We start from the raw sequence: 13,126 nt of genomic DNA, 5'->3' as shown, positions 1-13,126 counted from the left end.
CTGTTTGATGAGTAGATGTGTTTAGGAGCACTCTATACCAAAATTGAGGGCATAAATTACAACAACAATCTCCATCATTGTGTAATCCAGTGTAGTGTAATTTTATATATCATGATATCAATATATATCATGAAATAGTAAATTATGTGGAATCAAGATTGTTCTGTTAATGGATGAATTTACAACATGGGAATGTTTTGCTTTTGTCTATTTTAGTTAATTAAATAAGACTTTGTAACATTGTTGCAAAACTCTTACTGCTCACAATGATTAACAGCATTTCCCTTAATTGCCTAATGCACAGAGAGACAGTATAAAGGAGAGTTACCATCACATAAAAGCTATAGTCTGATGGTGAACACATTCATAGCATGCCACGGCTTATACACCTTATTGCCTAGTGCCTTTAGTAAATACCGTTGTAATAGTATTGAAATTTAAGTTTGCCTGCTAGTATGTACTGTGTAAATAACCCCTTGTTTCCCCATTATCTCATTCTTTCCATGTCTTTCCTCCAGGTGTTTGGATATCCTGGAGTTATCGGAGCATGAAGACCTGAGGAAGTTCCACTACCACACGCTGAAGCTGTACTGCGCCCTCTGTGCCCTGGGAAACACTCGTGTAGCTCACGCCCTCTGCAGCCACTTGGACCAATCACAGCTCCTCTACACCATCGACAACCAGTACCTCTCTGGCATGCTCAGAGAGGGCTTCTACAATGTTCTCATCAGGTGTGTTAGTTGCACTGCCAGTTACTTTTTTGGGGAAAATGATCTTATTTATCTACATTTCATTTATGGATGAGTAGAAAATGTAGTGGTAAAAATAATAAATGCAGCCGTTAGTGAAACAAAAAAAAAGCTTACACTGCTGCAAGTGATTGATATTTGACAACCTCCACTTTCATGCACAGAAAAGAGAAGAAGGTGGGCAATATCTTTACTCATCAAATAATCTAATGATGATCTATGATAGCATTATTATAATACCAACTCCATCACAATTTACTGTTAAAGTGATGGAGCGGCACATAGGACCATAAAGTAAATTTGTCATATAAATCTTAATAACCCCTCTGTGATGTATTTGTAGTGAATGCTAATACATTCTCAAGTTAACTACACATGGACATAACTGGACTAAACCATACATTATGAATGTCACCTGGTACTTTGAATACATAGCGTTTACCTCCATTATCACTGAATATGCACTTTTAAATGGAGAATGTTAACATCTCTGTGGGTGGAGAGTTTTGTTTCCAAATTGTGATTAAAGGCTAAAAAGAATTTGAGAACTCAGCATCTTAGCAGCTAGTCGGGTAATCGCTGAGTCATGAGTATTGATCAACAACCCTGTCAGTATATTATGGTAATTTTGTGAAGTAGGGCTGCAGAAATCTTACTAATTGCACATTTATACCACTTAGGGAAGATTATTTTTAAACCTAAATCTAGAGTGCTGAATGTTTTTTTTTTTCCTGATACGTATAATGGCCAAGGAGCAGAAGATGTATGTAATGATTGAACTTATTCTTCTTCTCATTGCCAGCATCCATCTTGAGACTGCAAAGGAGGCTCGCCTAATGATGAACAACGAGTTCATCATCCCTGTGACGGATGAGACGCGCTCCATCAAGCTGTTCCCAGACGAGTCCAAGCGGCACTCACTGCCTGGTGTGGGACTGAGCACTTCCCTCAAACCTCGGGTCAACTTCTCCCCTGTCGGCATCATCAACACCAAACGCCACCAGTACCTCTACAGCCCTCAGATCCCTCTGGTCATCCTGAAAGAGAAAGCCATCAGCATGCTCACTGAGGCTGTGCAGGGCGGAGGCACGCACATCCGAGACCCAGTAGGTGGAAGCGCCGAGTACCAGTTCGTCCCCATTCTGAAGCTGATCGGAACGCTGTTAATTATGGGCGTCCTAACCAGCGAGGAGGTAAGGCTGATTCTCCTCCTGATTGACCCCAACGTGTTCGGAGAAGCCACGGAGGGTGAGGAAGGGAAGGCGGATGAGGTGGCCGAGGCGGGGGAGAAGGAGGAGGTGAGCAAGAACGAAGAGAAGGCCGTGGAGGCGGGAGAAGAGGAGACCAAGGAGAGTAAAGCGCCAGCTAAAGGTCTGCTGGAGAAGTCACTGCCCGAGTCTGTCAAACGCCAGGTGATGAAAATGATCATGAAAACATTCACACGTTTCAGTGATTTTTGTACATGACATTGAAGAGTTGCATAAAAAATAAAAGGTCCATCACTTATCTGCCAGGGTTTTAATTAAATTTTAATTTTACGCATCTTATTTTCCAGCATTCGATTCGGTACAGTAGTTCCTCATTTGTCAGTAGTTTGGAGCTTTTATGATTTATCTCATACTGAGAAGTGACTAAATAACTGCAAAGCAAGCCAGTGACTGAATACTAATGTTCCCGTTAATGACAAAAAGTTCACAATGCTGTTAAGATTAAAAGTTGATAAAAACAACTTGCATGACGGATGTACATCTCTTGGAAATTGCAATAATATGTGAGGTTTCTCTGAAGTCAAAAAAACTTTAAATAAGTTTATATGAAAAGAATCATTCAAAACCCACATTAAATAATACAGACACAGAGAGAAAGAGAAACTTTTAATACTTATTCTGCATTCCTGCTGAATTCATCTCTTTGAATGGATTTCATGAATAGGTTTCTGTTCTTTTCAGATGTGTGAGCTGCTGCACTACTTCTGTGACTGTGAGCTGAAGCACCGCATCGAGTCCATCGTCTCGTTCTCCGACAGCTTTGTGTCCAAGCTGCAATTCAACCAGAAGTTCCGTTACAATGAGCTGATGCAGGCGCTCAACATGTCTGCCGCCGTCACTGCCAAGAAGACCAAAGAGTTTCGTTCCCCCCCGCAGGAGCAGGTATAATTACTGCAGTGGACCAAAAAAGCAAATAAGAAATTGTTTACATCCCATTTGAGATGTAGTTAATGTTCTGTAACATATTATTTTAAGGCAAAACCCCAGAATGAACACTCAACCCTTAGGGTGAATGAAAATCAATGACCGTGACTGGAAAAATCAGCAACAGCAACTGGAACACGAGGTTTTGAAGGTTTTGTAGTTGTGCCTTTTTAGTTTTCAGTAGTTCCTTAACTTTATTTTCAGCTGGTATACCAAAAAGTAAATTTCACCATATGTGATGCTAAATTGAACTTGGAGTGAATTAGCTGTGCAGTGAGAGTTAAACAGCTGGCAATTAAGAGTAGGAAATTGTTATTAGACCCAAAGGGGAAATTTACAGTATGCTTTGTTCAACTTCTCTCTTTTAAAAAAAATTTACAGCTCTTGGTGCATTGTGAAAAACTGCAGAAACAGCATCAATCCATCAAACCTACAGCTCAGCCCTAAAACTGTTTGCAATGGTTGGTGCAGGTTGTTAAAGAAAACAGAATATATAAATAAGCAAACAAGAACGGAAACGCAAAGTCAAAAAAAACAGTTTGACCAGAGTATAGATGCTGCTCGGAAACCTAAATCAAACCAGCAGACAGAGCAGTCTGTGCTATCTGAACCTTTCAGACCAAAATATCCCCCTGAGGGTTCGCTCGCTCTCACAGCAGATGTTGAAGCAATTGGTCCTTTAACTCTAAAGAGGTCAGACTCAGGTTTCTTTGTGCTGTGCCATCTGGGCAACGGTCAGTCCAGGGACAGACAGGACTGTGTAACCCTTATTGTTTATTTGGATCCTCCTGATGTTGTTACTCAGGTAACAACTAATGAACTAATGTTGTTACTCTGGTAACAAATAATGTACCTTCAGAAGGTCCTTAACTTGGGATTGTAATAATTTGCATTTTTGGGACCAATAAAAGAACAGCAGTTTGACAGTATTATGTGTAGCGCAATGGATACTGGACTTTTGACACTGATAATGATATTGATATTTTAAAAATCCAATAACAATGTAAAACATTGTTATTATTATTATTATTATTATTATTATTATTATTATTATTATTAAAATAAAAAAAATCAAAACTAATTTGGCATTTTTCTACCACAGTTTCTTGTTCCCTAACAGCTGACATGAACACTGATAGGACATATCATCAATAAGCTAATATGAGCAGAACCCAACTCGTGTTCGTCTTAATATTTTACTGTTTGATGATCAAAACTTTAAAATCTCTTTTTGGTTTCTTACCATCTAAAATATAATAAGCATTGATAGAAGCAGCGGAAATATTTGTTGAGACCCTTTGATAAGTTTTGGATCCTGTTGCTCAGTTAATCAGAATAATACAAACTAAAGCGCATAAACAGGCCTCAGTTGTACCTTTCCTTACACCACATGCTTTCAGTGTTTTTCAGCTCAGTGTGTAATAATTGTACAGAGCCAGGGGCTCAGATCATTGTACCTAATGAGTAGACTCCATTTAACAGCCATTTATCTTTTTAGTGTGTCTCAGAGCCATAGCAGAGAGAAAGAAAAAGGTACAACATTATTCTTCCTGCCCAGCAGCGAGAAAGTCGCACTCGTTTCTTTTCGGTTTGTGGGCAGATTTTGTGTTTATGTGGTGAGCAAAGCTCTTGCACACAACTCAGCAGAAAGTTGAGATCTACATGACTGCAAAGCTTTCATGTGCATATTGTTTTATGCCCCCCCCCCCAGCTACACTCCCTGAAAAATAGGCAGTAGTGGTCAGCAGCAGGTGTTCTGTGTAGGCAACATTCCCCTAGATCGCTGTATGTTCCTCCCATGGTTTATTAAAAAGCAGTGACAGAAATAGACATCAGAGTAGCCTACACTGGTCACTGCATTTACTTAGCCTGAGGAAGCATCTCATTTATATTTAGTGTTTTATAGTTAGCTTGTGACACACAGCAGATTTGCTGCTGTTTAGGATACTTAATCATTAAAAATTATATTTCTAAGTTTATGAGCAAGAATTACTTCAAAGTTTTTATTTTGTGCTTATCACTAGACTTAATGAGAAACACTTCAGACCAGACTGGAGACCACATGAGTTATTCTTCTGTTGAGTGCAACTCCAAATAATAATGTTGCTGTCCTTTCTGTCTTTCTGCTGTGCTATCTTTCTTTTATTCATTCTTTCGCAGCCTTGTGTGAGAGATTATTTCGCCCTTCTCTCCCTTCTCCCTTGTGCCTCTAAAACAAATTTGTTGTATTCACTCCCCCCGGTCTTAGCTCTTCTCATCTTATTGTTTTGTTTGTCTTTTTCCTGCAGATCAACATACTGTTGAATTTCAGTGCAGGGGAGGACTGCCCCTGTCCCGAGGAGATCCAGGATGAACTCAACTCCTTCCATGAAGAATTGCGACTGCACTGTGGTACACATATTTTTGATTTCAGTTGATAATCATGCTTTCTACTTCAGGCTCAGTATTTTCTCATACAAACTGATTCAGCTCCAACATGTTTCCTCTTGACCTTTGACCAGAAAAAAAAAAACAAAGCAGTAGTTTTTGAGATGTGATTTTAAAATCATAAGCACTCAACATATGTTTAGAGTGAAATAGATCCTAACAGTCACAGTGTCCAGGGCCTGATATGGTATCAAATAAAAAATGCAACATACTGGTGTCTAAAATTGCTACACTTGGCCCTTTTTAATACATTTGCACTTTAGAGCCAGTACACTTCACTGTGTGCACATTTAAGCTCTTGATGCGAAATCTTAAAATAATGTTTGACAGAAAAGAGTTTCCCCTTGCAGGAATTCCAGTTGAGGAGGAAGAGGAAGAGCAGGACACTTCGATAAAAGGCCGTCTCCTTGCTCTACTCTACAAGATCAAGGGTCCACCTCAGAAGACAGAGGAGGAGCCCACAGAGACCGAACAGGCTGCTCCTAGTGAGTAACTTTAAAAAGCAAAGAGGAAAATGGTGTAGTAACCTGAAAATATACTTAAAAGTTAGGAAGAATACACAACGCAGAGACAGATGACTATGTGTAGTATATAACACGTGCACAGAAGGCATTGTACGAGTTGACGGTCAAACCACATGAGAACATTCAACATGTCACAATATTTAACCCCTATGCTATAAAGGAAAGATAAGTCAAAATGATTTCAGTTTAGTAAATTGACATCTGAGGAATTCCTGATTCCATGTAAGCATGTAGCAATGGGTGAAGTCTCAACTTTAATCAGTTCAACCCACTTACGCATGATTTTTGTGCAGCTGCCATTATCAAATCAATCAGTCTTTATTTCAAGGTTTGATGGAAAGACAGTAAGCCATAACATCCAAAACATTTTACCTTTCTTTGAAACTTTCATTAAGCATCACATTGTTATTAAAAAACCTCAAAATGATTCCTGACTTCTTCATCATAAGTGAGATATAGAACATAAGACATTGCCGGGCTACAAGTTCTTTGCTTCAGTCTGGGGTCAGTGGTTTCAATATTCTTCCCTGCTGCCCTTTGCTGAAAGCCTGGTTGTTCTGTACCAAATAATAGAAGACTAATGGACAGTCTTTGCAAGGACTCTCTGCTATAAATTTTAATGCATTACTCCAGCCTCCCACACCTAGCCTGCATTATTGAAAAGCTTTATAAGTGGACAGATGATGTGATTGAAGATGATTCTGATAGACATGCATTCTCTACATTATATTAAGATCATACTGAAATGGGTATAATACATGCTGTGTGAGGAAACAAGCTGCTCTTCTTTCAGTGCATTATGCTACCATTTTAACATGTAAATGTTATATTAATGAATCATCTGAACACTGACTGAAAATGCCCCAAACTTTGGAATGAAATTAATTACTTGCAGTTCATCATTTAGCATAAAAAACATAGAGAAGCCACTAATTCCCCACTTCTGCTTATCAATGTTTGACAATGTAGATGTGATTTAAAATAAACAAGTTTTGTTCCTAAAGCTACAAAAACAAGCAGTCTAATCTCAATAGACAGAGTTTTGTGGGGTGTAAAAGAACCCTGTGGCAGGATGATTGAATAAAGAATAGTGCCTTAATTTTAAGAGTTAATGGAATTACATAAACGCTAATACAATTGTTAATCCTCAAATTGGTCGACTGTTCATTTCCAGTGGAGTAGTTCCATGTTTTGTCTGCTGATAACATACCTCTCATGGTTTTTGATCTTTTAAGTCTTTCGATGACTGAGCAGCTCACGTCCACTATTTAAATACCAGATGTTCAAACAACTAATTTAAATTGATTTTGGGGTGCATGATTAAATTTTGTTGTAATGGAGGTGTTTTTTTTTTTTTTTACTCTTGGTGACCACCATGTAGTGCTCAGGAATAATCCTTTGGTTTCTACTCCTATATCATGTTGCCTTACTTCAGATACACTGACTGTATCTTAATAGAATTTATAAAAAAAATTGAACAAAAGTGAATGGGAGCTTTGATAGTTTGTTTTTTGGTGTTTGACCTTCGCTTAAAACTGAGTTTGGAGCAGCTACAAAAGATTTTTAGCAAGTACACCATATTGACTGTGTGTGGTCATTTGCAGATTAGCCTGCAGGGTTTTTTTTTGTGTGTGTGTTTGTGATGACTCCCATGTGAGCCACTGTTTAAGACAATGCAGAGCAGATGTGAATCTGCGAGACGTTCACCTTTGAGGCAGCTGGCTCTCTCTCTCTCCTCTCTTTGTATCTGTCTTGTCTCTCATTAGGATTCTGCTTGAATCTGACCCCTTGTTTGCTACAGATGTTGGACTGTTTGACTTAAACACTCAGAGTTCAGAATAACAATGTTATCATTTGGAGAGGTGCAGCATTTAGCCACAGCCCACATTTATCACCCCATGTCACTGAGTTCCTCTGTAGTTTTGGCTCGTTTTATTGTTATCTGTCATCTGTGAGATTAAAGTTTGATGAGACTTTAAAATGACGGTTTGGAGGATCACCCAGATTTTACAGCTGTAAAAAAAAAAAAAACTCCCCTCCTGGGTTACAGTTTAATTTTCATCTATCTCTATATAGCTGTCTTGTATGGCTGTAAATGTGGATAAAATGCATGAGGTTAGACCTGTGTTATTCCTGAAATGAAAAACATTTGTTAAAGGGCCTGGGGAACAGAGTCCATAGCTGTTTCTAAAGAGTCCCTGTAAACAATTCCAAGGAAGTCCGTCTGGAGTAAAAGGTTTGAAGGACGCGAAAAAGTCAGTTATGCCATAATCGTTATTAAGAGATAGTCTAATTACTACAGGAAGAAGAGGGTTTAGAGTAGTCGTGGCTATTTTGTTAGTTGCATTTTGCTTCAAAATTTCAATCATTATCTTGTAGTGTCAACATTTTCGAGTCAAGATTAACTAAATTATGATTGAATGTTGTTTGTTCTGACAAGTCTTCAGTCTTTCAAGAGGAGGGACAATACAAATAATAGGTAACACATTTAGAGAGTGTGAGAGATTTACAGTCCCATTGTACATGCAACGTCCAAAAATTGATGTTCGATATATGAACACTGTGTAAAAAACAAATAAATAAATAAATAAAACTTTCTCTGATGTACTGCATAAACAACAGCATCATCAGTATACATTAAGGCATAAAGTTTATGGTAAGGTCATCTCTTCAAATTAGAAAAGCAGAAGCACAACCCACTCCTTTCATGAATTAAGAAAAACTACTTCTGCTTGACTCATATTTCTGAACCAAGCATTTCTTGCTTGGTTGTGAATTTTTCTTGGTGATTTATTCAAAATCCTGGATCGCACAAAATGTTTCACTTATTCTGCCACCATGGCTCCATCTCTTGAGTTCCTTATTGGCTGCTCTACTAAAGTAGATAGCTAGTAGTTGGCTTCCTCTGCGTTTTCACACATCATGTGTCATTTCAGATTGTCCTGTTTGCTGAATGCTGCTGCTGTTAAGTATGGGGGTGGAAATATTCAGCTTTGGGGTTATGTGGCAGCTAGTGGTACAGGAAAGATTGCATGGATAGAGGGAAGAATTGATTCCACTAAATATCAGTAAATTCTGGATGCAAATGTCCTGCAGTCAGCCAAGAAAGTGAAACTGAAAAGAGGCTGGTTTCTACAACTAGACAATGATCTAAAGCAAAACTCAGAATCCACCATAAACTAATTCCAGAAATGCAGGCTGAAGCTTTTGAACAGCCTTCACAGTCCCCTGACTAAAAACATCATCTAAAATCTGTGGGTAGATCTGAAACATGCTGTGTGTGCAAGAAAGCCTAAAAATATCTCAGAACCTGCAGGTGATCTGCAGGAGGAGAGGGTGAAAATCCCTAAGACAATGGACTCAAAGTAAAATCAAATTAATTGCTAATGAAGTATTTATGTTTCCTTTTGGTTTTTCCTAGAAACTTCCTCTGAAGTAGTAACCACCAATTTTAGCCTCTCTAGCCTTCTGGTAGGGTGTGTTTATGTGTGTGTGTGAGTGTGTTTGTGAGTTTGTGCCTTGTATGCTAGCCTAAAAACATTACTCCACTGTGCTCATACCATTGAACACTTGTTGTAAATCTAACACATTTTATTTTGCACAGCAGTATAAGACATTGTGAGTGCAGTGGCACAGACCAGCTGACTAGAGGTGCACTCTGCTGCCTTACAAAGCTCCAGTGATAGTGTTTAATAATGCTTCTAATTTAAAGCTACAAAAACTTTCCATATCAATATTCCCAAATGCACTGAAAGGTAAGAGTTGGAAACTTAACTTAACCCACCTCTGTCAGATCTTTCTGTTTTAAAAGGACAAAAAATAATTGACAAATGACCAGTGGCAGCACTACAGCGCTTTCTTTGCTATCCTTGTTGCTGCATTTTGTAGAAGTCCAATACACACTGTTTGTTTAATGGTGGTCAGGTGTGGTGCCTCCATTAACCTCTTACAGCAAAGCAGCACTAATTTTCTACCCCTGTAAAATTATTCATGTGTGGATGTTGAATTCTCACTTCTCCAGCCAACCTGAAAGAGCTGATCTCCCAGACCATAACCAGCTGGGCCCAGGAGTCTCACATCCAGGACCCAGAGCTGGTCAGGGTGATGTTCAGCCTGCTGAGGAGACAGTATGATGGCATCGGGGAGCTGCTCCGGGCCATGAAGAAATCCTACACCATCAGTGCTGCATCTGTGCAGGATGCTATTAACCTATTGGCATCCCTGGGTCAAATCAGGTCTCTGCTGGCAGTGCGTATGGGCAAAGAGGAGGAGAAACTCATGATTGATGGACTCGGGTAAGGAAATATCTTGCAATAGATGCAGTGACATCTTTCTAAGTTTTTAAAGCAATGTAAATGGTAATGTAAAATATGGTTGCTTAAAGTTTTATTTATTTTTATTATAACTGACTTTGACAAAATTCCACAGTCCAGCAGTATTTCCAATGTGCAGTGTATTAAAATTTTGGAATGCAAAATACATCACAACCTTCAGAAACCACTTTCTTGTGTTCCCAGTGACATCATGAACAACAAGGTTTTCTACCAACATCCCAACCTGATGAGAGTGCTGGGCATGCACGAGACTGTCATGGAGGTCATGGTTAATGTGTTGGGAGGAGACAAGTCACAGGTGCGTGCTGACAACAATTCGGTAACACTTTCTAGCTCAGTCGGTGCAACCCAGTGCTGCAAAACTTTCACTGTCATGAATGTAAATTGTAGTATACAGGCAATTTGAACTAAAAGTCCACTTTAATGCTAGTTCTAGAGCTTTTCACCTCACAACACAGTCCTCATCATCAGCAGATTGAGTTTACTCAGTTGCCATGGAGCGGTTGCTCAAACTTTTCAGTTTTGAGCACCTCTAGGACTTCTCAGCCATGTTGAATTAAAAGCTTACATGACTAGTAGTTTGCCACTAATTATTTTCACTATTGATGCATCTGTAGATTAATCTTTGTTAATCTTTTTGTCAATAAAATGTCAGAAAAAAGTGAAAAATGTCCAACACATTTTCCCAAGACCAAAGGTGACATGTTAAAATGTCTTGTTTTGTCTGACCAGCAGTCCAATTACAGAGAGATTCAATTTACAAATATATAAAACAAAGAAAAGCAGGAAATCCTCACATTTTAGATGCTGGAACCAGCAAATGATTTTTTTACTTGTAAAAGGAGCTCAAACAATTGATCAATTATGTAAATAGTTGCAAATTAATCTTTTGTTAATTAGGTGGTTTTGGCTCTAATCTTGATCATATTAACCACTGGAGGGAACTTTTAGTTAAGTGGACATGTTGTAGTTGTAATTCATTCTTTTGAGTATTAGATTGAAATGTCCTGAAACAGGCTGAACGTTTTAATCTGCAAAATGTATCCTAAGAGATCCCAAAAGCAACAATCTAATACCCAGAAAAAACCACAGGGGTGAAGGAGAGGGCAGAGGAGTAAACTGGGCATTGGTGGGCATGAAAAGGGTGAGATGGAGGCCTCTCAAGCCTGTCCTTTTTGGGCAGTGCTGACAGAAGCTGGAAGAGATGGGTGTGATTTAATGCCACGGCCAGTGCCAAGCATGAATTGAACCTCAGACAGACAGACCTCAGGGAGACATTCAGGCCTTCATATCTGACTCTGGCAGTCTGATCACGATGTCTCAGAAATAAATTCCAGACCAGTTTACTGCCACTTGATATGTGCAGTTCACTTACTGTGGCCATATAAAGTGGCAGTACCACAGCTTGTAAATGTATATCCGTTTGCAATATTTACTCTCTTATTGATTATCTGTGCTCTTGTCTTAGTCATGGCATAGTACTGTATAATATCAAACCAGGATTGTTTTGGGTTATGGATTTCTCAGTTATGACTTTCATCACACAATCAGGACTAATGCTGATAATTTGGTCAAGGATTAATTTAAAAACGTAAAATAAAAAAAAGTCAACCACACAGGCAGCATTAACACAGAGAAATCTCTCACCAGATTTAAACACATTCATAAGGTGAAAATGCTTTGGTTTTTAGAAGTGGAAGCATTTGGCATGATTGAAATTTGAACAGTCATGAGTGTGATTTTTCTGTGCTGTGCATATTTGCTGTCTCATTTGCTGGAGGTAAGATTCCCTTCATTCTGGAGTCTTATCAGTTCTTCTGGCAGTTTAGTTTCATCTGTCATGGACAAAAATTACTTCACTCTTAGATTTATGCTTAGACTTAACCCACACAAGATCTTACACAACTAAAGGATGACACAGAGGTAATAGCATTAGATGCGAAAGGTGAAATGATTTTCCAGTTGTTGTGTTCTCAACAGAAAATACATTTTGTTTATTGACTCCATTATAAGTGTTTTGATAAGCCTAGACCTTTAACAGAGCCAAACATAGACTATAAGACTGCGCATCATATCAAAATTGATTAAAATCCGCCTGAGCTCTTGCAATCGCTTCTTCAGGGAGACGCTTGATATCATCTTCAAAAATATACCCTCTCCCAGCAGCTTTAGAATGACTCGTATATATTGTATTTTGATTGTTGAAGGGAAAATTTAAGAGTTTCAGTTTCACATAAAAAAAAACAAAAACTGACGGCCTACTTTTACTTCAGCACGTCTTTACTTTTGTGTTTTCATTTCCTCATCCACAGGAGATTGCCTTCCCCAAGATGGTGGCTAGCTGTTGTCGTTTCTTGTGCTACTTCTGTCGTATTAGCCGGCAGAACCAGAAAGCCATGTTTGACCACCTGAGCTACCTGCTGGAGAACAGCAGCGTTGGACTGGGTAAGATTTGATACATTCACTAATTGAGACTGTTTACACTCCTGGTATCTGTTGACAACCATCTTACAGCTTTTTCTTTTGCTTTTATGTAAATATAATTGTGAGAGAAGAAGACTGAGGTTTAAAATGTATGATAGAGAGTAAATATGAGGGATGAGCAGAAGAAACTGCAGAAAAGCAGACTTTCAAAAGGGGAAGGTGAAATGATGAAAGGAAGTTGGGGAGGTATAGTGCAAGAGGGAAATGTTAAGAAAAGTATTTATAGAGATACTTTGACATTTTGAAATACCTCCCCACATATTTGCCATGCTGCTCCTAAAATTATGCAAATGAAAGCAATAGGTGCCATTTGCTGGAAGAATTCTCAGCTAATTGAAGTGCAGACACAAACTCATCACCCATATTATGACAAGCGGCTAGTAACGAAAAATAACAGGCTGTAATTCAAAATGTCA

General features: G+C 38.7%; 1 protein-coding gene across 1 annotated transcript in view; it reads left to right on the top strand.

Annotated features, from left to right (window-relative positions):
• ryr3 (ryanodine receptor 3) overlaps positions 1–13,126 on the top strand; it is a 96,931-nt gene that overhangs the window by 43,674 nt on the left and 40,131 nt on the right. Inside the window, exons 38-45 of the mRNA XM_022766025.1 lie at positions 519–731; positions 1,552–2,161; positions 2,699–2,899; positions 5,230–5,332; positions 5,719–5,853; positions 9,914–10,187; positions 10,410–10,524; positions 12,539–12,671. Coding sequence (XP_022621746.1) covers positions 519–731; positions 1,552–2,161; positions 2,699–2,899; positions 5,230–5,332; positions 5,719–5,853; positions 9,914–10,187; positions 10,410–10,524; positions 12,539–12,671 — 1,784 coding nt within the window. The remainder of the gene's footprint in view (positions 1–518; positions 732–1,551; positions 2,162–2,698; positions 2,900–5,229; positions 5,333–5,718; positions 5,854–9,913; positions 10,188–10,409; positions 10,525–12,538; positions 12,672–13,126) is intronic.

Source organism: Seriola dumerili, unplaced genomic scaffold, assembly GCF_002260705.1.
Source record: "Seriola dumerili isolate Sdu_G_001 unplaced genomic scaffold, Sdu_1.0 BDQW01000025.1, whole genome shotgun sequence".
Taxonomy (NCBI): Eukaryota; Metazoa; Chordata; class Actinopteri; order Carangiformes; family Carangidae; genus Seriola; species Seriola dumerili.
The sequence above is the reverse complement of the archived record's forward strand: the minus strand, read 5'-3'. Positions and strand labels throughout refer to the sequence as shown.